Source organism: Haliaeetus albicilla, chromosome 8 (assembly GCF_947461875.1).
Source record: "Haliaeetus albicilla chromosome 8, bHalAlb1.1, whole genome shotgun sequence".
NCBI classification, from domain to species: domain Eukaryota; kingdom Metazoa; phylum Chordata; class Aves; order Accipitriformes; family Accipitridae; genus Haliaeetus; species Haliaeetus albicilla.
Window position 1 is genome coordinate 3,571,318 of NC_091490.1, and position 24,955 is coordinate 3,596,272.

The 24,955-nt window shown below is 51.8% G+C and overlaps 1 protein-coding gene across 9 annotated transcripts; it reads left to right on the top strand.

The window, feature by feature from the left end:
- The first annotated feature begins 565 nt into the window (after positions 1-565).
- On the top strand, positions 566-24,730 carry KANK4 (KN motif and ankyrin repeat domains 4). 9 transcript variants are annotated; one of them, XM_069788546.1, is made up of 10 exons: positions 570-834; positions 11,909-11,991; positions 13,442-15,376; positions 16,343-16,454; positions 17,881-18,111; positions 18,709-18,796; positions 19,189-19,408; positions 20,819-20,961; positions 21,917-22,117; positions 23,018-24,730. In XM_069788546.1, exons 2-10 carry the CDS (start codon positions 11,976-11,978, stop codon positions 23,108-23,110), a joined length of 3,039 nt encoding a protein of 1,012 aa, XP_069644647.1. In that variant the 5' UTR covers positions 570-834; positions 11,909-11,975; the 3' UTR covers positions 23,111-24,730. The 9 variants fall into 9 exon arrangements, with proteins under 9 accessions (XP_069644655.1, XP_069644647.1, XP_069644651.1 ...); XM_069788550.1 differs by having other exon boundaries at positions 571-834; positions 13,445-15,376; XM_069788549.1 differs by lacking the exon at positions 570-834 and adding an exon at positions 1,305-2,154.
- Positions 24,731-24,955: the final 225 nt, after the last annotated feature.

A 24,955-nucleotide genomic window follows, 5' to 3' on the forward strand; every position in this document is an offset into this window, starting at 1 on the left:
GGGGATGCTGAGTTCATAGCCCAAATGGGGGCCACGCAGCTGCCCCCAGCATTGCTGGAGCTGCTGCTCTCCCATGCTCCAGAACAGCCGGGAGCAGGGCTGGGCTTTGCCTCTATGCCTCAAGACAAACCAAATCAAAAGGTTCACCTAAAGCTGAAGGTATTATTGCAGGTCACTAAAGTACTGATTTCTGCCCGTCCCCAGAGCCTAGAAAGGAACTGGCATTGCAGCGATTCGCTGCGACTAGGTAGGTGACGAGCGTGTAAATCACACGGGGTTAAGCACACGAGGAGGCTCAAAACCTAAAATTCAGATTGCATTTGCTTTACGTTTTCCACGCGATCCCATTAAGGTACGAGGGACCGATGTAAAGCGGATGGCGTTGAAGGGCTGAGCCGGAGAACAGCTGGTGCAACTACAGTACAAGTTCTGCAGCCGCGGCCCGTCCCCGCAGATTTCCCCTTCCCGCCGCTCTTGATCTGCATCTGTGCAAACAGGATGAGCTAGAAAAGTATAAATAAAGCATTAAAAAGACGGAGCCAGCACAATACCGCAGTCATAAGAAAAGAAAAGAAAAAAAAGAAAAGAAGAAAAAAACCAAGAAAAAAACCCAAACAAAAACCCCTCCACCGAATAAAAAATGGATTTCTGGCCTCCCACACCAGCCGCTCCTTTTGGCTCCCGCTGCCCCACCCGCTGCCCCGGGCCCCCTCCCCGGCCCCGCTGCCCGCGGAGGGAGCCCCGCCCCGGGCCCCACCCCGGCCCCGCCCCGGTCACCGCCCGCCGGAGCCAACGGGGCCGCCGGTACCGTCGCGCTGCGCCCTCCGCTCCCAGGTACGGCCGCTCCGGTTTAAGGGGGGGGAAAAGCCCCGGGAGGGGACCGGGGCAGCGGATCCCGGCAGCCCCGGGGACCGTCGGCCCTTCCCCGGGGACGGCTGCGGAGGGAGCTCCGGGGAGGTGCTGGGGGGATGCTCCGGGGGTGTTTTGGGGGTGTCAGGGGGATGCGGCACTGGATGCTGGGGTGGTGGGGGGGGGTGTGCTGCGGAACTGCTCGGGGGTGCTGCAGGGGTGCGCTGGAGGATGCTCTGGGGGTGCCTCAAAGGGTGCTCCGGGGGTGCTGCGCGGGATGCTCAGGGGGATGCTCTAAAAGGGCTCGGGGGGGGCTCCAGGGCGTGCTTGGGGGCTGCGTGGGAGCATTCTGAATGAAGGGTGCTCCTGGGGGTGCTCCTGGGGGTGCCTGGCCCCTCAAGCGGCTGCCTGGGGGCAGCGACAGCCCTGAGCCACCCGGGACAGGAGCGTTTCCAGGGCACCCTTGGGTGCGGGATGGAGGCACTGGGCGGTGGGGAGAGGGCAGGAAGGCTCCGAGTCCTGGTGGGACCCCCCGGGTGTCACCATGTGAGGGCTGGGAAGGGCCCCCCCCAGGCCCCGGGCGATGTAGCAGAAATCACCAGGATCCCAGAGCAGCCAGAGTTGCGTTTAAGCCTCAAAGCCCAACCGTAAAACCCTCCCCAGCTGTGAAGATGTGGTTCAGACAAGCCCCAGCCCAACCTCCACGGCTGAGCGTGGTCGCCAGCGCCTGCCTCCAGCCTCTCCCCGTTTCCTCGCCGGCTTTCCAGCCATCCGGACACAGAAACTCTTGGCCCCGTAACTCATCGCTGTCTCTAGCGAGGTTTGCGCTCCGGTTCTCCAGCCCGCGTGTCCCTCAGGGCTCTTGGTCTGGATGCAGAGCGGTTCCAGGCTGAGCTCTGGGTTTCTGCATCCTCGGGGGGGCCAAGAGAGGGGCCGCTCCAAGCAGCACATTTGGCAGCGAGCGGAGGGACAGGCAGTGCCTCTCCCTCGCAGGCAGCATCGCCTTTCCTCGGCGGCGGTCGCTGCCAGGGCATTTCTGAGCAGCCCAACTCTGCCGGGACCAGGCGTGCCCCGTGCAAGCATTTTCGTCAGCTCCCCGCATTCGGCTTGTGATTTCTTGTGGGCCTAAAGCAAAGACGTACCGGGCTCTGACTTTGCTCCGGGAGAAATCGGAGGGAGCGTGAACAGGGAGCTGCTGCAGCGGGGTAGACCGTCGCCTGAGATCTGGGTAGACGAGGCTGAGTGGTCCATGAGAAGATCGGGGAGAGCAGAAAGTGGGTTGGATAATCTCAACTGCAAGTTCAAGTAAGTTCAGGGTGGAGGAAGTCGCGGTCTGGATGCTCTGGGTGTGATGTTCGCCATCCAGAGATGGAAGCGGGACTGTACGGTACAGGGTTAGCTCGTTTTCCTCACAGCTATGGGATGCGACACCGGCAGGAAGGGTTTCCTTTGTCCAGAGGCTAATCCAGAAATTAAATATTTTAGCCGCGTGGCCCAAATGAAGGCGGGGAGCACCTGAAAACGTTGCACATGCAGGGTAAGGATAGCGACCGCAGTGATGGGCAGAGAGAAGGCGAGCACTGTAAAAAATATCAGCAGTTGCCTTCATACCCATTTCGCAGTCTTTCTGGTGTTTTTTGTTTGATTTGGGAAGGACTAAATGGAAAAAGCTGATCTCTTAAATAATTCCTGAAATGGTAAATGGGACAAGGGAGCCCATAACCTCAGGTTTATGACTGATTATTTGTTGCTTTGACTGTAATATTTAAAAAATAAATATAACTGCTGAAGTGACAGCCAGCCTGATGAACAGCGACCTGGGCAGGGAATCTGTGGTTGAGGAGGGATACGTTAATGGATTCGTTAAAATAATCCTGGAACTGGGAGATAAGATGGCGAGGAGCCTGTTGCTGTTGTGGGCTCTGTCAGTCTCCCAGTTCAGTTTCCAAACCACTTGTGAATAGTAAAACCAGGACCACATTCCGGCTCTTTTCCAGAATGTCTGGTTATGGAGAAGGTTTTGTCTCTCAAGTGCCGAAATCATCCCCCTCGTGCAGTGCTGGGGCTGTCCCGTTCCCGCAGGAGAACGTTCGGTGTCACAAAGTCTCCTTTTGTCCTCAGCTAACCGAAATACCCCCCACCCCCCAGTTATTTGCCACCGAGCTGGAGTGCGATGTTGCTTCGCGTCAAACAGCCTCTGCGTCCCTCGGTATGGGCACGTTTAGGGAGGGAGAGGTTTGGTCTCAAAACATCCTTCGCATCAGGAGTGGTTTTGAGATTCTGCGAGATGGCCAGCGTTAGATGAATACAAGCTCATTCACAAGCTCGTTGCCGATTCAGGTCCCTCCCCCTGCGGTTTTACAGCTGTGAAATATTTTGAAAGTCGCATTTTTATTACCGAGTGTTATGCATCAAATCTTGAGTCTTTTCAAGGAACCTTTGGGAGCAGCACCAGGGATGAATGTGGCGCCATTTGTTAGAGAAAAAAGTGATCATGGAATCGTAGAATGGTTTGGGTTGGAAGGGACCTTAAAGACCATCTATTTCCAAGCCCCCTGCCATGGGCAGGGACACCTTCCACTAGACCAGGTTGCTCAAAGCCCCATCCAACCTGCCCTTGAACACTGCCAGGGATGGGGCAGCCACAACCTCTCTGGGCAACCTGTTCCAGTGCCTCACCACCCTCACAGTGAAGAACTTCTTCCTTACATCTGATCTAAATCTACCCTCTTTCAGTTTAAAACCATTACCCCTTGTCCTATCATGCCCTTGTAAATAGGGAAAGTTACTGTATTTTTCCTTTCGGTGCCCCGTATGACAGGGATTACGTGACTCTGCCTTGCTCAAGAGCAGCGAGATGCAGATGTTGGTCAATAAAGCCCTGACCCTGGCTCAGGGGCGTGAAGGAGCCCATGGCTTGGGGCAGAAATTCCCAACCGTGCACTTTCGCACGCTGCCGGTGCTAGGGGAGAGCGGCGGGGAGGGACTGGCTGCAGAGAGCTCCTTCTTCAGCCCTATTTATTTTAGACCTCGGTGGAATTCACGTTTCCGGCGCTGTGCCTCAGGAAGCCTCGAGTCCTGCACATCCCAGGGTTTAAACAGCACATGAAAAAGAAGTTATTGTCATTAGGACGATAATATACTGCCAAAATGGACAATTTGGTGGAGTCAGAAATGTGAAATATGGCGAAAAACCCACCCGCGCACAGAGACTCCTGTCTTCCAAACGTGATATTATCTTAAATTCAGCCTTGCAGCCAGTCCTCTGTCCATCAGGGCTGAATGTGAGTCTCGGTGCAAGTGTTTCATCTCTCAGTAAGCACCACGGGGATCGGACATGGCACGACACCCTTCCTCCCCTGCGCTGCCCTGTCCATCTCACGTTTTGGTAAGCAGCCGAATGAGAGCAAAGTGGAAGAGCCATTCCCAAGAAGCAGGAGCACCTTGGTTTGATAGTTCCCCTTCACACCCAGCTTCCGAAAATGCCCAAAGGATCCTGTTTTTCCTTAGGAAATGGAAGATGTTTCCAGCCCAGCTCGGGCCAAAGCTCTGGCTTTTGAGTGGGATGAGCGCAGGAGCTCCAAGGATGCACCAAGCCCTGGCCAAGGACAACCCCATTGTCATAAAGTTGCTACCAGCTTCTTTGACCACATGGAAGTTATTCAGTATCATGGCAGCAAAGCTTGACCTGTCTCAAGGTCAAGGAGATGGAAAACAGCAGCTTGGAAGAGACCAGAAGCCAAAGGAGGGCTTCATTAGTTCCCCCCCGCCCAAATTTGTGGGATTGAGGCAAAAAGAGTAAACATTAGAAATGAGGCACTTTAGATTTTTGTTTGCCTTTTGACTCTGGAGCGCTTTTGACTCATGGTTTTTGGTGGTTTTTCTGATTGCCTGGCTCTGGGAAAGGAGACTTTAGGGAAAACACCACAGTTTTCAAGAGAATCAGCCAAAGCTTTTATAAGACCGCGGCTGGAATGAGCTGAAGGTCAGTTGGAAAAGAGGTTATCAGAGGGGGATGAATGTGATCGTTTTCCCCTCCCGGTGAGCCATAAAAGAGGGCGAGAGTTTGGATATCTGATACCTCCAGGTCTCGTCCTGACCTGTCTCTAATGGAAATGCTGGCAGGAAGCTCACGACATTTATTAAACAGCAATAAGCAGCTTTAATAAAATCAGTATCCGCACAACTTTATTACTGCCATTTGAAAAGATGCCTGAAATGGCTGTTTAAGTACCGCCGGCCACCGAGGGTTGCACACTTAGGCTGAAAGCAATCGTCTTCTTTATTAAGTGGTGCTGGGTTAATTATTCAGATTTCTCAGGAGCCCCCCCCGCTCTCTCAAACACCAGTGAGGCTCCGCACGCCTCCAAGATGTTTTCCATGGAAGCAGCCCCCCCGCTCCAGCCCCATCCAGCCTCCTCCGCTGCTTTGTGTACATAATTTTGCATCCCCAAATCTAGTCCCCTTCCACTTCAGCACATGCGGTCGGGTAACACCAGTGCAGAGGGAAGCCTGCCCAGCAATCCCAGTACGCCCAGCACCGAGATGGGCTTGGCTGCAGCATGCATGCTGGGACGGATCCAACTTGCCAGCTCACCTTTCTGGATGCTGATGGGTTTATAGCAGCGGGCTTCCTAGGGCTTAGGCATCATCTGGTCTCCCCGCTTTAATTTTGGGTCTGCTCAGCTGTCTTCTGACCCTCAGCATGGACCAGAGCAGCGTGTGCCCAGATCCACTCCGGTCCCAGCTGCCGTTTTCGAGGGATGCCGTGGGATGATCGTTGCACGATGCCAAACGCACCGGGGAAGGTAGCGGATGGGCTCCCGGGATGCAGATCCCTTACAGTGGAAACCCTGTTTGCCTCTCACTTTGGCAAACCTCGTGACAACTTCTTGCAATGCAAACCCAGGACTTTAAACTGGGTTTATTTACTTATTTATTTATTTAATCCCACAGAGTTTTCAAATTTTTTTTTTTTTTTTTTTTTCCTCCTGGAGGGAAACTCCTTCCAGTGCCTGTGCCAGCCGGCAGCCGATCACAGCCCACCGCTGCGCAACCGAGATCCCACCCGTGTGGATGTCCCCAGCAGACTGGAAATGGGTTATTTTTCTTCCTTTGCAGCGAAAACAGAATTGAAAAATCTGTACAACAAATATTCCCCGAGAGGCTATATTTATTCCTGGTATGTCCACTTGCAATAATAACTCGGCTGGTTGTTGTGCAATCCAGCAGACCGCCTGGATGGAGCAGGTTTGGGTGTAACCCTTTGGGTACCGAGGGCAAGCTCCGGCCGTGGGTCCGGCTGGGTCCGTGTGGCAGAAGGGAGCGGGGGGCAGTGGGTGAAGCCCAAACCCGCTGTCCTGCAGCGATTCTGCTTGGGCAGAGGGAGGCAGGCAGCCGCTTCGCCCGTCGGCCCTGCGAGCATCCAAGGAGGCAGCGGTGGCCGTGGCCGGGACCGACGGGATGGCTTCTGAGTCGTTTTGCGGCCGTCTGTTTCCCATCATCCGTGGGAGCAGCCTGCAAAGCAAAATCCCCCCCCGACAGCTGGTGTATAACGTAAAGCAGAAGCAATTTTAGGCCCTGACCTCAGTCCTCACGCTTGTGGGATGATCTCGGGCCGTACCCAGGTGAAACACTTCCCCGTTTCCCAACCTGCTCCGGCCCCGTTGGGCGAAGCTATCCCAAGCCAGCCGTAGCTCCGTCAAGCACCAGCCCATAATTAATTAATTTGCACGTTTTGACTCCATCCATCCATAGTTCCTAATTTAAAAACTTATTTAGGGGGACACAGACTTGAAGACCTTCTTCAGGGCCACAGGGATTACATCTGGGAAAAACTGTAGGTCATGTGTGTGTAATTGCAATAAGGAAATGCTCCAAATAAAAGCTTCCTGCTGGGTCTTTCCGGTGGGAAAACTAAACAATTCTTTTAGGCTTACTTTAAAATCAGCACCATATAGAAATACGTATATTTTTCCATCGTGCTGCTTTGTATAGAGAACGCAAGCAACAGACCCCTGCGAACATGCTCCGAAAAGATGCGCAAGCGTAACTAAACCAGAAGGATGTGACAGAAAATATTTGGAGTAAACATTAAGTAAGCCAACGTGCTCTTAACTTCATTTTGAACCCCGAGCACAGTAATTGCTTGTGAAAGCAGAAAGCTGTCAACATGGAGTCACGGCCCTGCCTGGTGTGGGATGCTGGAGCTGCGTGGGAAAGGCGGCATTTAATGGGAAAGGCAGCATTTAACCGCTGCTGAAATGAGGGGGTTATTTTTCATTCCTCGGGTAAGAAGTTAACCCATCCGTGCCTTGCGGAGCGCTCGCAAGGACAAACTGCTGCCGTTTCTCTCTCCATGTCCAGGGTATTTTGCTTCCTGCAAAGGCAAAACTTTCCTGCTTTTCTTCAAACTTAATCTGTTAAAGTTACTTTTAGTAGTTGCACGAGCGCAGTGAGCCTGGAGGCGTGCCAGCAGCTCTGTTCTGCAGACAGAGTGACAAAATGTGTTTTTTTCCCCGCTAACATGAGCGTTTGGGTTGCGCTGCTTGTTAAGTGATGGGAAAGGTGCTGGCGCTGCTCCGTGATGCGAGTCGCTGGTGAAAGCCCCCGACAGAGCCCCTGGGTCCGGGAGGGATGCCTTTGCTTTTCAGGATTTTCTTTCCCGGCCCTGGAAGAGGTTCACAGCCCAGCTGCAGGGAGCCGGGCAGTGTCTGAACCCCTCTGCCTTTGCCAAGTGTGAAGTTGTTGCAAGTTCAGCGCAGAGATTGAGGTTTTGGTTTGTTTGGTTTTTTTTTTTCCCTGTTGCCAGCCCAGGGGTGCATCAATCCAGGATGCCCAACAGGAACACCAGCGTGGGGGCTTGGGCTGGGTGCTCTGCCCATCACCGAGCCACATGCCACGAATACCCTACCCCCCCAAAAAAAATCCCACCGCGTCTGCTCTGCGAGCCGTCCCCTGCCCGGCTCGCTTGCCGTTTGAAGTTTGCCTTGACAACCCTGCTGCAAAGGGCTGGAGCATTTTTATATGGAGAGTCCCACAGGAGCCCAGGGCTTGCCCGTCCTTTCTGGCAGCGGCCGTGGTACGGCACAGCGGGTCAGGCATCCTCCGCCGTTACGCACGGCCGCGTTCCCGCCGTCACCGCGTCCCGCTCAGCATCTCCTGGGGACGGCGGATGGACGGACGGACGGACGGATGGGCGCAACGTGAGGGGCCGGAGCGTCGGGGAGAAGGGTAAAGGGCCGAGGGGCCGTTTCTGCTCCGCGCGCGTGGGAACGGGGCTTCGGCAGGATTAATTACGGCCGCGGAGACCTTCCCGTGGCTTCTCCTAAAGATGCCGCCTTTTAATCGCGGCAGCTGCTCGCGTTTCCTTGGGAGAGGCGCTCAGCAGAATAACTAATGCGTTCAGCCCGGGGAGGTGCAGCATGCGGAGGGCGAGCTCCGGCTGCAGCCTGCAGCATCAGGTATAATAAGAACCGTATCGTTAATAATTGACTGCTTTTTTCAGTAATCTTTCCTGATAAGAGAGGCAGCCCGGTGACAGCCCAAGCGGCACTTAACGTTTTGTGTTTTATGGAGAAGACAGCTATGCTGTGAAAAGTAACTCATTCTACACGGCGGGCTTGAACTGTCCTCAGAAAGGTCATAGGAGAGCGGTGGGCTGCTTTATTAGAAAATTAATCCCTTTTTTGTGCTCCTTGTGTTAGACTTGTATTTGCTTTCCGAGCAAGGTCACTGCTCAGCTGACCAACTTTTTAACAACTGGAAAAGGCATGTTTGCTGCTCCGAACCCTTCACTGCCGGCTCTCGGCACGGGAAAAGATGCTTTTGAGGGAGGCAAGCGCTTCTGCTCGCCGATGGGCTTGTAGGTGGGAGCGTGAGAAGATAACACGACAAGGTGCTTTTCTAACGATAGTTTTTCCTTTCACCGTGAAGTGCTAAAGCCACTGCTGCAGTGCAGAAGAACACGACAGGCAGAGCTCAAAAAAATGTTGTGTTATAGCTAATGAGACTGTGCTAACGTGCTGCTCAGCAGGGATAAATTATCTTCTTATTTATAGGCACAGGGTTAAATGTTTCCAATTTAAAATTACTAGCAAGATGTTCTGGGAGAATGAACGTCATATATATTTGTCTCTGTGGTTGAGTTAATTTGTTCTTTAAATCTGCTGGGGTGTTATGGTGCTCTCCTTTCTGCTGGCTGGGGTGGATGGGGGAGCGGGCGGGTGCTTAGGTTGCCTAGAAAGTGGGACAGAGTAAAAGAGGGGTTAAATGTGACTGTAAAGAGCCAGTGTTTGAGACAGGGCTAGTTAAAAAGACAGTACATTGTCCCTGCAAATGGGCTGCCCCAGGGAATAAAACCGCTTCACTCTGTGCTGTTGCCTTCTCACACATTTGGCTTCTTGATTTCCATTTCTGTATACATTTATTCCTGCCTTGAGAAAAGCAACGTAATTCAAATCTGGATTAATCCTCCCCACAGCCTTTCTGTGTAGTAAAGGTAAAAATCAGCGATGCTGTGCACGTGGCGATGTCGCCAGCCTGGAGAGGAAAAGAAGTGTTCTTCAATTTTAGCCAATAGAGGAAAACTCAGCAAATATAAGAACCTGGCAGAGGGTCAGCGTAACAGGTATTAGCAGGATGGAAGACGCACCTGAAAGCACCGCCCTGCCTTGAATTATGGGCTGGATCCTGGGCGTATGGGTACGCTGCTTCTGGTGGATTACTTCATTTTTTTATTCTCATTTTTATTAGGGACAGGCTTCAGAGAGCAGCCGTGGGGTCCAAGGAGCCACATTTTTTGGCTCAAAGCCATCCGCCCTGCGCCCGAGCTGCCCTGGGGGGGACGGTAGAACATCAGCAAGCTGGTAGGGTACATTCAGTATCCTTTTATGAGGCGATTTTGAAGTAGATTGGTCAAAAGAGGAAATTCTTAGTATCAATTTGGGCTGCAGAGTTGGGACCCAGCCAGCTCATAAATGAACCGATCCAGTGTAATTATCTAGATATTTAAAAGCATTCTATTCACTGGCTTTCACCCCCACCCCTCATCTAAATAAATGACCTAGAAGAGTGAAGTGTAGCTGGTCGGACTGTAGCCGGGATCCGTAAGTGCTCCGTAATTGACTATAATTGGAAATTTAAAAAAAAAAAAAAATTTTTGAGAAAGAGGTTAGCGTTCCTTTTGGCATGTGCTGTTTATTGGCAGGAGGAGACAGAAGAAACTGCCCTTTATGGAAGAAGTGCAGTTAATTGGAGAGCACATCAGGAGGCCGCTGGTCAAGGTGTTTGGGAAGCTTGCATGGCGTTGGGCACGCATCAACATTGCCATCAGGCTGCATGGGCGTCAAGGAGGTACCAACCCTGGAGGCACTTTTGAGGGTTTTGATGTTCTCCTTGGGTTGGGACCCTCCCAACTTTCCATCAGGGCTGTACATTGACAAGAAACGTGTCTACCTGATCGATGGAACTAATTGTTTCTTTAAAAGGTTTTGATCTTTCAAAGCATCTGTCCTATGATAACAATACAGCAGGGTTTGATTTTGTTTTCCCGCTGGTCTTTGTTGTAGTTAAACCACGTTATTTCAGGGCTTCTAGAAGAGAATAACAGCAGCACTGCTATACTCTGTATATCCTTATCTGTACCGCATATCTGGTTATCTTACCATTGCCACAAGAAGAAAGATGAGTTACACAATGCAAAAATAATTATGTGATAAAAGGAGAGTTTAGAAACTGCAGAGTGGAGAAGACCGACAAGACAGAGCTGCTCCTGAGACAGTGAATGAGCCAGAGATCTTGAGGGATGGTTCTGCTGGTGGATGCTGCAGAAGAGAAAATAGAAAGGCGAACCAGACTGGTGCTGGATAAGTATGGTGCCAGGCGAAGCGAGGGGTAAAGGTTGGCTAGAGCCCCTTCATAGGGAGCTCTGGAAGCGTGGCCAAGTGCTAAAACCCTCACTTAGGCAAAATATGACAAGCAGAAAATGAGTTCAGACTCTGACGGTTTGATCAATGAGATGAATGTGAGCCGGGGCTGGCTCGGCACAGGATTTGTGCTGCTTGGACCTACCCCTGAGAATCCTGCATAGCTCTGGGATGCGCTGGAGAAGCAGGGATGGGCTTCCAGGCTGCTGTGGGACCATCTCTGGCCAGGAACCAAATGAGATACTTGAAGGAAAATCCTAGCTCCCAGCAACCTGCTCTCCAAGCAACCCCCACTTTCCCCCCCATAGCAGGAATTAAAAACCTGCTAAAAGCCCTTGCCTGCCTATTCCCTGTGTTTTTCTAAAGGGCACGGAGGAGAGAAGCTTCACCCAGGACCTTTCTTGGTTGTTCCCAGCCTTAATCTCCTCTCACGCTCCAGGAGGGTCTCACCCGTGTCCACATGATGGGAAAGAGCTGGAGGGCAATGCAGACCAGGCTGGATGTGGAGTTCATGATGTAGGCTGTGGTAGATCTCCACATGAAGATCTTCCCTGATATGAAAGCAATTTGTCTGTATTTTAGTGCAATTTGGTAGAGGTTCTTTATAACAGTATGGATGCGCTCTGAAATAATGGGTTTTGTTTGAATAAGATTTAACATAAATTTTGAATCTTTGGTTATTATGCATTAAAAAAACAAAAAAGGTGACAAACCAGTCATTTCTGTGTATAGTTTAGATCCCTTGCTGTTTTCAGAGATGTTGTTATATTATGTTGGATATATCCAGCTTACAGGAGTCAACGAAGAGTCCTTGTGCCATCTATCTCAAGCCCAACAGAAATTATCCTAAATGTCTGTCTTTCCTCATTTGCAGTCAAAACCATCTGTAATGCAGGGGATGTTTTGTAAGAACTAACTATCTGGGATGTGTCTATGAAGCATGAGTTGTTGCCACTGGAAAAGCAGCTATTGATTTAAGCAGCTTGAAAGTGCTTAGCAAACACAGTCAGGCTGCAGAATATGGGAAATAAGAGGGGGGTGGCCTGTGAAGATGTGTAAGGCTTTAAGGAGAGATTAAGTTCAAATGATTGAGCTTTTGTTTGAATTAAAAATATCTGTTTCTTTTTTTGAAGGGTGAAGCGACTCGTCTACCCTAGCTTGTCAGAAGATGTTTAAGTGACAGCCCGATTAGACCACACTATGGAGAAGACAGATGGTATGGAGGCTACTGGATGTTCGTTTGCTCATTTGTTTCTTGACAAAAAGCCCCCAACCAAGCCCTGAAGTAATTTCCTTACCAGAAGTACTGTAAATAACCTGTTTTCTATAGATACGCGGTAGGGCCGGGAGATAAATGCATCATTCATGTATTATGCAGACTCCTAAACCGCAGCAAAAAGACATGGTCGCAGCTCTCAGTTCAGCCCGTATTTGTCCTCCCGTCCTCTGTGGTGCGTAGGCAGGACAGATCTCCTCTGCTCGCACCCTCTGGGCTTTGCTCTTGTGCCCTATTACCACACGTGATGGTTTCCCTCTGTCGTTCCTCTGACTTTCACGTGCTGCTTCCCATCAGAAAGGCGTCTGCATCTCGGTGATGCTCGGTGACGAGCGGCACCGAAAGCCGTGCCAAATTCTCCCGGTCCCCCCGCAGCTCCTGCACCAGGATGGAGACAAAGGGAGCAGCCACGAAACCTGGTTTCTCCTGGTCAAGCTGCTCCTCCTCATCCTCACAGGGCACAGAGCCTCTTTGCTCCGAGGCCCAAACCACTGTGATTTCAGGGACTTGCCGTATCAAGAAAAACGAGCGACGATGCAGGGGTTTGACTATTTAGACCCTCAAGGCCAAAATTTGGGGGCTGTGAATTTTTTGCAGGCTGGATCTGCCTGTATTAAGTTGTATTAAACCAGGAGCCTCAGGCTGCGTGGCTGGAGCCGTGCCGTTTGCCTGTGACGGCTGGGTGGGCAAACACAGCGTCACGCATTTCGAGGCGATTTTCCTCAATTAAAAGCTGTCCCTGGTGCTGTGCAGCCGGTCACCTTGGGAGGCACGTGTTTTGCATGGATGCGGCTGTGTAAAGCAGTCCCGGCTGGCGCTGTCTGGGTCCGGCCTCTGCCCGGTGCTGTATTCATCATTTTCAAGGAATAATTTGTGACCTGGTGTTTGCAGATGAAACGATGCAATGATTTTCCTGCTTGGCGTGCACGGCACTACTTATGCCGCTGAAAAGTCAAAACCGAACCAAAAGCCTTGAAAATGTAATTGTCACAGATTGGTTCCACCTTCTGTTTTTGAGCTGGATTTATTACATATTGGGCAGCTTTTTATACTTACGCAGACACGTAGCTCTGCCTGTGAAACCTGCTGTTTGCTTAATTGCCAATTAGAGCCATGATTTCAGCAAATTTTCGGCTTCCTCGTGCCATCATTACCTGATTCACCTCTGGAAAGCCGGATCGCACCTTTGCGTGCGTTGCTGCGTCTCCGCGCGGCTTCACCACGAGCCTCCACAATGACGAACTGCAGCCCCCCCCGCCTGCCTGAAACTGAGATGAAAATAGCAGTAACATTTTCCCACCTGCTCTAAATGTATTTTTTGTTAATTTTTTTGTTGTCTTCGGAATTCAGCCATCTCTTTTTTTTTTTTTTTTTTTTGGCGTTGTTTCAGCAGATGGCCAGCCACCCAAACCCGACGGGGAGAGGGAGCACCCCCGCAGCCTCCCCTACTCCGTGGAGACGCCGTACGGCTTTCACTTGGACCTGGACTTCCTGAAGTACGTGGACGACATTGAGAAAGGGAACACCATCAGAAGGGTTCACATCCACCGGAAAACCAAGCAGCCAAAATTCAGCACCCTGCCCCGAAACTTCAGCCTGCCTGAGAACGGCTCCCGCGGATGCGCGTCGACTCCCAGCAAGACCTGGACGGCGACCTGCTCCTTCCCCCAGCGAAAGGCATCGCTGGGGGCGGAGGAGACCCCCCGGCCCCTCCTGCCCAACGAGGCACCCTTTCCCGCGGCCGATGAGCCCAGTTACCGGAGAAAAGCCCTTTTGGCGGAGACGCGGCGGCAGGCGGAGCTGGGACGGCAAGAAGGCGAGCTCCGCGGGCGGCCGCAGTTATTGCGAGCTTCCAGCATGCCCGCCGCGCTGCCGCCTGGCCAACCTCCGCCGGGGGACGGGAAGGTGCCCTCTCCCCTCCGACCGCCTCCCCAGCACTGCCACGACCAGAGCGGCTCCGAAAACGCCTTTCGCCCCACGCCGCGTTCGCCTGGCTCCGACGGCGTGGCGTTCAGTCTCGCCGGGGAGATGAGCTTGGAGCCAGATGTCTCCTTGGGGCAGAAGGAGCATCCCGGCGGAGGTAGCCCGGGGCCGAGGCAGACGCCGTGGCAGAGCCAGCATCCTGCGGCACCGCAGCTGCAGGTGGTGATGGAGAGCGGAGGCGAGGAGGGAGATGCCGCCGACGCCGGCGGTCGTTCTGCCTTGGCCGGGGTGGAACCGGCCTCGCCGGCCGCCCTGCAGCTCGCGGAGGAGAACACGAACCCTGGGGAAAGGGAGTTAAGCGTGAACGAAATCGCTCTGGACGTGCTGAAGAAAGCTGAGGAGGAGAGCGTCCGGGCTGGAGAGAAGGAGGAGAGCTGTGGTCCTCAGCCTCGTGATGCCAGGGAGCCCAGCGGGGTTGCGGCGTTGAAGCAGCAGGTCGCTGCTCTGGAGGAGCAGCTGGGCAAGAAGAAGGAAGAGCTCGAGCGGATCAGGGCAGTGCTGGAGCAGCAGGATCACGAGATCAAGGAGAAGGAGAAAAGCATAAAGTTACTGGCCAGCTCCAAAGCTCAGCTGGAAGAGAAGCTATGCCAGGAAGACACCAAAGAGGCCAAGCTGCCTTCCATGCGGAGCAGCAGGGCTTTGCGGTGCTACGATGCTGCAGTGAACACCGACGTCTCGCAGGTAGCCGGGGCCAAGCAAGCCCACGATAAAGGCGTCAATGTAAATATCCCAGTCTCCACCAAATCCATAGGATGCAGCATCCGAAGAGCAGACAACGTGAACGTGCAGGTGATGGAGGTGGGTGCTCGGAGAGATCAGGGACTGGCAGATGCTGGCACCGGACCCGGACATTTTGGTGAAGCTGAGGGTGAGGCTGGCCTTCATGCATCGTGCTTCACCCAACTGAAGATTGATGAGCACCTCAGCGATGACAATCAAAATCACAGGAATAACTACGATACCCAGAGTCTTGCTGCTCACGCAAGAGCAGAAGGCTATCGAGGAACAAGAATTGGCTCAAACGGTGGTGAAAACAAGGCGGGCTTTGGAGAAGATAAACCTCGCGATGGGCTGGAAGAGGAAGGTCCCCCTGACCATGAGGATCTCCCCGCTGTTGACCCCATCGGCCAATACGTAAAAAAAATCCAGGAGCTTTTGCAGGAGCAGTGGCTGTGTTTGGAGCACGGCTACCCCGAGTTAGCGAGCGCTATTAAACAGCCGGCCTCCAAGCTCAGCTCCATTCAGAACCAATTAGTTAATTCCTTAAACTCGTTGCTGTCTGCCTACTCTACGCAAAGGCCCGCGGATAAGGAGAATTCCAACACACACTATCAACAGTTGGGTAAATAATATTGGCATAGGTTTCAACGTGTCGGGGCCAAGTCTCTTCCCATTTATTCAAGTGTTGAGCAGGGGTGATGCAGCAGAGTTCGGTGGTATAATTAGTATCAGTCAGATCAGAAATAGCCCCTCCTAAACATGTATGAGAAAGGCAAATCTCTGCACCTCATAAGCTATGTGATCTGGAAAAAAAAGCAAACAAAACCCTGCAGGAGCTGATAAAGCTGTGGCTCAGTTATGCGCAGGATCAGCTTCCAAATGGGACCGTACTTGTGGCTATTCTATCAAATAACCATTTTTCTTAAGTGGATTGGGCATCTCAGTTTGCAAGAATGTGGGATTCATGCTCATCTGGGGTAAATCAGCATGAAGTTCACCAGAACCAAACCCAATTCAAGCTAACTGAGCAACTAGGCTGGGAGAAGACTTGTTCCCACTCACAGCCATTCATCTAAAATAATTTTAGCTTATATGACGATAAGAATCCAAACCCGAAGGCTGCCCATTCACTGTTGGAGGGGCCTTGCAAATAGATAAGTGACCTATTACTTACAAGCAATACGTAGTGAGACTGTTCAAACTCTGGTGGAAAGACTCACCCATATAGTATTATAGGAGATTTATATAGGAGATTTCCAATACATTAGTACTGAAAAAATAAAAAAGAAAACATTATTACAAGAGTAAAGCCTACTTATATTCATAGGACACGTATATAATTCCCAGTCACTTCCTTTATATTCCCAGTTGCTTGGAGATGTTTGAGACACATATTTTAAAGGTGGCAGGGCACAGGTTCGGGTTGTGGCCAGGTGCATCCGTAGTTTTGCAAGACATAAAAAAAATCTCCTAAGATGAAATAAGAAGCTTATGGTTATGATTTGTAGTTTGTTGCTAGAGGTTGGGAATGATCATTGATAATTACGGCACATCTGCTTAATTAATCTATTATTTTGTATTTTGCTAGAAATCTCTCCAACCACAAGTCTTAAATCTATCATGAAAAAGAAAGGTTATGGTTTCCATGCAGGAGGCAATGGGACCAAAAAGAATCTTCAGTTTGTTGGGGTAAATGGTGGGTAAGCATCCATTCAGAAGATAAAACTGCCTTTTAACATGTGATATCCTCTGTATCGCTGGAGAAGTCATTCTTTTTTTCCCCTCTTTTCCCCTCCATACCTCTTGATTAAAAGGCCATTTGAAATGGAGCCTCTTTTCTCCCTTCTTTAATCCAGCACTGATAACCTGTAAGTAACCCTGTAGAAAAGATGTTGGTGTTTCAGAGCAGCGAGGGACACCCTGGGGACTGACACTCTCTGCACACCCATCTTTTGGGGCTTCATCCAAATCCCAGCTGGGTCTGTGGGAAGATCCCCACTAACTTTGGTGGGTTTTGGAGGAGGTCAGCATTGCCTGCGTGGGCACGTTGCCACTAAGCTGCCTCCATGCTCCAGTGATGGCCAGCAAAAGTTGGTTCAGGCACTGAGAAAAGACTATTTCAGTAAATAAGGAATTACCTTGGGGTGAAGGAGACAACTTCTTTTTAGATTGTGCTAGTATTTTAGATTGTGCTCCAACACCCAGTTCCCTCTGTATCCAATATCTAACGCTCTTTAGCCATTGAGCTAACTAGATACACCAACATGTGCTGTAGATGCATCTCTAAGAGCAGCACTGGCACATCTACCGAGGAGTACGTGTGCTGGCGTGAAGAGGGCAGGGCGCATTGCACTGTCCCTTCACTGTGCAAACAGCTATGTGTGCAAGTTTGGATGCTGGTTTCTGCTGACATACGCTTCTCTGCCTTCCCGGCTCGATGGCTACTGCTGTTGGGTTCATCAGGTGTTACTCGCTCTTGTTGCGTAGAGCCGCTTCTGCCAACAGTCGCTGAAATGGGCACAACTTGTAGCAAGTAGAGGAATCTCGACTAGTTTGGGAAAAGTTTTGGTATCCCTCAGAGTGAAATATTCAGTCTCGTGGAAGATGTTATTGTTATTAATACTTTTGGACAACCAGAAGAGAGGTCTCTCTAGGGGGGGCTGCTTGAATGGTGGACTCGGGTCCATGCTGGAGCTGCAAACACAGTTTTTGTCTAGCGGTCCTCAAGGTTGCCGACGTGCCGCTTGTCCCGCCTTGCCACAGGGTCCGTGTTTCTCACGGCTCCCCATCGGCGTGCCGGCAGCGCCCAGCAGGGAGGCAGCACGCAGCCCTTGCTTGGCCGCGCTGGGGCTTGTGCGATGGACATCCCTCCAAACCAACCGAGCATTCCCTGAAGTAACACTGCCTGCTGCTAATTAACTGCTTCTATCACACTCCTGCTGGCTTAAGAAGCCAAAAAAAAAGACTAACCCCAAGTTTGGCTGTGGCTCTAACCTTTTAACTTGTGTATCGCTCTGGGCTTCATCCAAGGCCCATTGGAGTCAGTGGGTGTCTTCAATGAGTCTTGGTCAGGCCCTGCGGTTGCAGATGGGGAAGGAGTGAATAACATGTGGTGTCCTCAAATAGCTATGAAACGACTTCAAGCGAAGACACAAGTTGCGAAGACAGCCCATCGGACGGGGATGCGGAGAGTGAGATGGAGAGAAGAGCTGACAATTTGGAGCCTACGCAAGCTGAAGCTGGAGGTGAAAGCGAGGGGGCTTCGTCAGGGACCTCCTCGCAGGAGAGATGTGAGGACGATGACCTGCAGGAGCCATCGGCAGAAGCAGTGCCTTGCGCTCAGCACAAGGCTGACAGGTAACCAGAAAAACCAGAGAGCGATCATGCTGTCCATCACGTTTCTGCAGCCGCAGGTTGCACAGCGCTGCATTCAGTCGCTCCTACGGGGCTGGGGTCGGGGCTTCATCTGCTCGGTGGAAAGGCAGCCACTGACCTCTGCAGACACAGGAAAAGGCTTTAAAGAGCTAAATATTTTTTGAGTTACTACAGAATCTAATGGGGATTGATTCAGGCCCTACACTTGACTGTGGAAAAGATAGAGTGAGTCATATTTGGTGAGAATTAGCTCATTTCTCCCCTCTCCTGTAAAGCTTCTCAGTAAAGTTCTTTGCAGATTCAGGAATAAGATGGGGATTTTTTTCCCCGCTTTAAGGGTTCTTGTAACAGTTGAAGTTGACCATACAGATCTAGGACTCTGGTCTTAAACACTTGCTTAAGTGCTTAACTTTGTACCTAAAATCTGCGTCAAGTCAATGGGACAACCTGTGTCCATAAAGTTAAGCACTTAAATAATGTGGAACGTATTCTGACCTGAACTGCATGTTCTCCTTCCTGCTTCAATACCTTCTGCAAGTTCTGTCCCACGATGGATTTACAAAAGTATTTTCCCTTTAGATGCAAACCCTCTGAAGATTTCCTTGCCGACTGCCAGCTACTCAGCAAGCACCTCTCAGAAATCAGGACCACAAGCGACAAACATCTGGTACAGATATTTTCAAATCCCGTTTCAGACACGGTTCCCACCCTCTGTTACGTTTAATGGATAAGATTATCCTGACAGGCTGTGCCCTCCCATTCCATGGACAGCTTTGTGAGGAAAGAGGGGGGGAGATGACCTCTGAGTCAGTTTTAGAATAGTCAAAAAGAAAGGAAAAGGGAAAAAAAGAAGGATGATGGCTTTGCTTACTCATTCAAGTTACCACAGGAAATTCCTTTCCCCCTTAAGTTATAGCAGTAATCACAAAACCACAAGCTAAATACTGGCTGGACGATGCCAGAGCACAGGACGAAGAGGCACGGGGTGAGGAGCTGGGGCAGCAGCCGGTTTGCGGGATGACTACCCCAGGAGTAACAGTGAGACCTTGGTGTTTTCAGCGGCACGTCCTGAGCACCGTCTGCCAGGAGTGGTTCCGGGTGTCGAGCCGCAAGTCTTCCAGCCCGGAGGTGGTTGCAGCGTATCTCAAGGCGCTGGGGGCCATCCAGCCGCAGCTCCTGGCGATGGTGGTGAACCTGGCCGACAGGAACGGCAACACGGCTCTTCACTACAGTGTTTCCCACTCCAACTTCCCGATTGCAAAGCTCCTGCTAGACACAGGTAGGAACAGCCACTCTGCTCAGCCGTGGCTTTTGTTGGGTATGGGTGTCGAAGTTACTTTCTGTCGCTCTTGCCAATGGGGCAGGGTCCCACAGGGGATGACCACAGTGTGCAGAGCCAGGTAACGGGGGACCATCGACCGTCCCAGACATGGCAAACAGCGACTGAGGTCCAGGGTTGTCTCCCAGGGAGTTCAGTCGGGAGCAAAAGGAGATGGAGACCAACTACAACATACCTGCAAGGGAGCCATCCAGTAGACAAGCATGGGGCCAAGGTCCATCCAGGAGACAAATGTGGGGCCAAGGTCCATCCAAGATAGAAGCGTGGGGCCAAGGTCCACCCAGGAGACGTGGTTGATCTGAAGACCAGCATCCTCCCCATAGTTTGGCCCTGAGCCCATGAGTGTGGGCAGGGGTCTGAGCTGAGGCTTCTCAGTGTCATTAAGGTTCATTAGTGCCCTCAGGGCACTGACACACCTTGAGGGCTTTGTAGTCTGACTTTGGGGATGGTTCAGGTCCCTGTGGCCAAGGGGTGTCTCTCATGGCCCCGGTCCAGGTGGGATGGGGTGGCCCCCCAGCTTCTTATAGCAGCAAATGCCACATCGTGGCTTGGAGCAGGAGGATCAGACCCCTGAGAAAGCAACAAACCCTCCCAGCACTGCGGAAAAACTCTACGTTAAACTATTGAACTTCCAGCTCACGTTGCAAAGAAAGAAAAATCTCCAGCTGAGCTTGTACAGGGCAAAAAATGCACGCGTGCTCTGAAAGAATAAAGGCACTTTGGCCTTTTCTCATGGGCCAGACAATCTGTTGAATGTTAGGGAAATGGCAGATTATCATACACATCTATAACCCGATTGTTGGAGCCGTGGCGGTTTGTTCCCTCCTGCCCCTGAGTGCCCAAGGCGGCCGGGTCCCCGGGGCAAGGCTGGACTGAGCCCTCGCCCGTTAGACACGGCTTATTCCTCGTGGTGGAGTTGGAAATAAGCTCTTTGAGGTGAAAAGGGAGCAAAACGGGGCCAGGATGGCTTTACACTGCCTGTTGGGTGACGGTCATCTTTCCGCTGCTCCCTTGCTGCAGGAGTCAAAGCAAACAGCCTGCAGCTTTGCAACCGGTGTGTGCCCAAGGCGTTAATTATCCTCCCCTTTTTTGTTTTTGGTTATGGTCTTCAAAATTAATTCAGCTGACCTCAGCAGTTATAATTAACTGTAGCAACGCGTAGCACCAAGGGCCGTTCGGTGCTGTGCTCACAAGGCTAGATACTTAACGCAGATAAATCTCAGTCCTGTATAATTACGGAAACTCCTGTTTCTGGAAATATAAGCTGCCACGCATTTTACAACTCCCTCTTTGCTCCCCGTTCCCTCCGGCCGATTCATCGCGGGGCCGAATCCTTCCCCTGCGCGCCAGGCGTGTGCCGCCTGGACCTGCAGAACCGCGCCGGCTACACGGCGGTGATGCTCACCCCGCTGGCGGCCGCCGAGACGGGCCAGGACATGGAGGTGGTGATGAAGCTGCTGAAGGAGGGAGACGTCAACCTGCGAGCCGCCCAGGTGCGTCCCCGTAATTCTGCCGTTTCTTTGAAAAGCGAGCGTGGTGCCGCGCAGGATAGTGCCACGGCCGCGGGCAGCCAGCCTGCAGCGGGTATTTTTTTTTTTTATTAAAGTGACTCCTGCTGAGCTCGTAGCCTCCTATTTGTGGCCACCGCTGTGCGGTGCCAATTCAGGCTGTGGCATTGTCGTGTCCCCATAGAGATCTCGGGTTGGGGGGGATATAATTTGGGTTCCTTACATGTGCAGCGTCAGGCTGAGACCCAGTGGTAGACTTGGGTTGGAGCTGCCGTTTCCCAAAAGTTACAAAAGTAATCTCAGCTAAATGGCAGTGTGGCCACCCACGAGCTCCCTGTGAAGGGACGCAAGAGCTGGCTAAAATGAAGAGACTAATGGAAGGCTGAAAATTTTGCAAAACAATTTTTCTCAGCTAAAAAATTAGAAGTGATACCAGGGAAGAGCAGTGCAGGGCGGACCCCAGGGTACAGGATCCCCAGGTTTGCTGGCGAGCAGTCGTTTCGTCAGAGTCACACATTTTGGTGTCAGAGATGACGGTGCCCTCATCCAGCTCTTCTTCAAACAGCTGTAAAAGTTAGTCTAGACCTAGGTCAAACTGCCCAGGAGGGGTAGGGGGACCAACATTTGGGGGCAGCTGGGAGCCGGGCAGTTTGGCCATGCTGCTGCAAAGACCCTCCGCGCGGCTGTGGTGCAGGCGAGCAGATCTCTCTTGCAATACCTGCTGAAGATCCCCAGTGTTATTTAATATTAATATGCGATAAGATGCGACACGCAATAATAGTACGAATTATTATTATACACGTACTATGCAATAATAGGCGCTCTTATGGTAGATACGCAATAATATCCATTCTTCTTATTATATATAACGGTCTGAATGAGGAGGACTATAGGCGGCCGGCGGGTAAGGGGTGTTCATCTTTCCCCTGTGTGGTTGCAGGGAGGCCAGACCGCCCTGATGCTGGGGGTCAGCCACGAGCGGGACGACATGGTGCGAGCCCTCCTCTCCTGCCAGGCCGACGTCAACCTGCAGGACGAGGAGGGGACGACGGCCCTGATGGTGGCCTGCCGGCAGGGCAACGCCGACATCGTCAGGCTCCTTTTGGCCCAGCCCGGCTGCCAGGTCGGGCTGACGGACAAGGTGAGGCTCCGGTGGTCCCGTACGCGACCTCACGTACGCCGGGTAGGGAGAGCTCACGTGGGGTCGTGCTTTACACGTGTCCCTGTAAGTCCACCAGCAGTCCCCCAGGGGTGGGTTTTTTAAGTGAAGAAGTACAGTTTCGGTCCACTTTCTAATCAGGTGACCGCTTTTAGGAGAGTACCCCTATTTCGGTGCTTGCTGTGCAGCGGATGGGGTGGCTGCGGCAGCATCCCGCATCCCAGCCGTAGTCCGGGCAGGAGCACCAGGGGAAGAGCCCAACCCGGTGTGAATCTGAAAAAATAAAAGAGATGAAATCCTGGACGCGAGGAATCAGCAGAGCTTTGGCTCCAATAAATGAGCAGCAATTAACTCTCCCCTGAGAACGGACGGCTCTCCGGGGGGAGGCGTGGGATGGGAGCAGCACGGCCAGTGGGTGAAAATCTCCTCCCGTGCAGGCTCGCGGCGACGGGCCACATGGCGGTGTTTATAATTACGCCACAATTTTGTAATTAAACTACAACTTTGTCCAAGATGTGCGGGATGGCACCGGAACCAAGGGAAGTCTTGGCCGGGATGCGTTTTGTGTGGTTGAGGTTAGGCTCCAAAACACCGTGGGGGGAGGTTTGCAGGACGGCGGCTCATTTTAAACGAGGGAAGGACTGCAGGGAAGGAGGTTTTGGGGGTAAATAGGTGGGTGCGAAGCAGCCCTGGCCAACCGCTCGCTGGAGAGCGGAGGAAAACTCACGGCCAGCGGGCAGGTTGCAAAGAGCCTCCCGTGGCGGTGGTGGTGGGGCCAAGAAATGGAGACGGTCGAGGATGGAGCTGGGCAGATTACGGGGGCGGCCGGGGCGAGAGGCAGGGATTCGGGCAGTAACGTCTTCACCTCCTCCCTCCCCGCAGGGGGGTAACTCGGCCCTGTCGCTGGCCCGGCGCGGGGACATCGCCGCGCTCCTGCGAGCCCACGCCGAGCAGAGCCCGTCCCTCTCCGCGTGACCGAGTGGGGAGAAGAAACCGGGACGAGGAGCGGGGAACGAACGGCTCCTTCTTGTGACGGTCCCGCTGCTCGCCGCGGTGGCCAGGGCCAATATCACGGGTGTCCGTACGTACAAGGGGATGAACCCTGTCAGTTATCTGCATACGTTCTCTGTGTCTAATTCTCCTCATTAAGCCCGCTTACACCCCCCTAATCTATGCACATTGCCACAAATTACTCCAAGTTCTCCTATACGCTCCTCCCGGTATAGATTTGGCAGGTGAGCGACCCGAACGAAGGAGAAAAGCACATTAGAAAAGCAATACTTAGTCTTTTGTAACCTTAGATTATGGGTGTCCTTTTAATCGACTACTTAACTGTATCTCATTTAACTTGTAAGTTTGTGTCCTAATATTTATTATTAGCTCTTCTGTACGTAGTGGCAGGCAGTGATTATTCGGTATATGTAACAACAAACACAAGCTGGATGGATTATGTAAAGTATAAAATCCTATTTATGTTTGCTTATGTGGGTCTGATGTAAGAATTAAAAATTAATGCTCTAGGAAAATATTTGAGTATACCAGACCCAAACACACAGACATTGTTTTGCCTGTATTTGGAATTACCATATGGCTCTATATTTTTTCTCATTAAGTTTGAGCTAATGGGGAAGCGTAGCCCATTGACATGCACCGTGCATCCGCACGCGCGATGCTCAGGCACAGCGGAGTGGATCAGGTTATCCCAAGCACGACACAAGAAGATCACAACAGATTCCCATCCCAGGATGCGTTAATGTTGTCCAAGAGTTTTGTGGAGCAACTTTGCTGACAGATGCCTTTCGGGCAAGCATCTGTTCTCCGCCTTCCCTTGTGCTCAACTTTCAGATGCCCAAACTACTCCCGTGTAAAGCCATGCTGTGATTTAGCTGCTGGAGTCAGCCGGCACCTCGGCCTCCCCCGCCACCGGGTACCCACAGGGTCCATCCAGCATCACCTCAAATCGTACACAGGACAGGTTTTTTTTCTTAAATCCCTCTGCTGCTGAGAGAGAGGGAGGGAGGGCTCAGGCCCCACTTTTCCAAACATCTTTACACTGTCATTAAGTCGCTGTGTACTGGGAAATGCTGATTAATGAGGCTGTGCTGCATCAGGACCCAGTGGATGCTCCCCGTAGGCTTTGGTGGACCTGGATGCCATCACCAGTCGAGCTGGTGTGTAGCACACCACCGTAGTAACACATCTACCTGCCATCACTAAAACCTATTTTCCCTAGTTAGCTAATTACTTTTCTTTTTTGTAACTAAGCAGAAGTTAATCCTGGACTACTTTGGTTGCTTGTAAGTCAATTCACATCATGAAGAAGTGTCTCTTAAGCTGCCTTTTCCCCTTCCCTCGTACTGCAAAGCCATTGCCAAGAGCCCCTGTCCTCACGCCGGTAACACGTGCTGCCTTGCAGGGAGGGGAGGACAGCCCCTGCCCTCTGTTTTCCACTGAAATCTGCGGTCTGCTCTGTTTTCCTTCCTTCACGTTTTCAGTCAGAAGCATTCATCATCTCAAAAGCCTTTTTTTTTTTTTTTTTAAACTCAAAATGCAGTTACCTCCTTTATGTATAAATAAACTCGAGTTAAACCTTTACCTGTGTTTGCTCCTGTGCGTGTCCCCATCGCCGCAGTGCTCTCCTGGCGCAAGGCAGCAGGGATGCTCTGATGGACAGACAGACCCCAAAAAGCAACGGGGTGGAGGACAGCCCTCAGCCCCTGGTGACTGCACATACGTGCACATCATTAAATCAGTCATTTTTGAGGTGTTTCTCCAGATCAGTGACCTCCCCGGGAGGTCCTGGGCCCCAGCTCACCACAC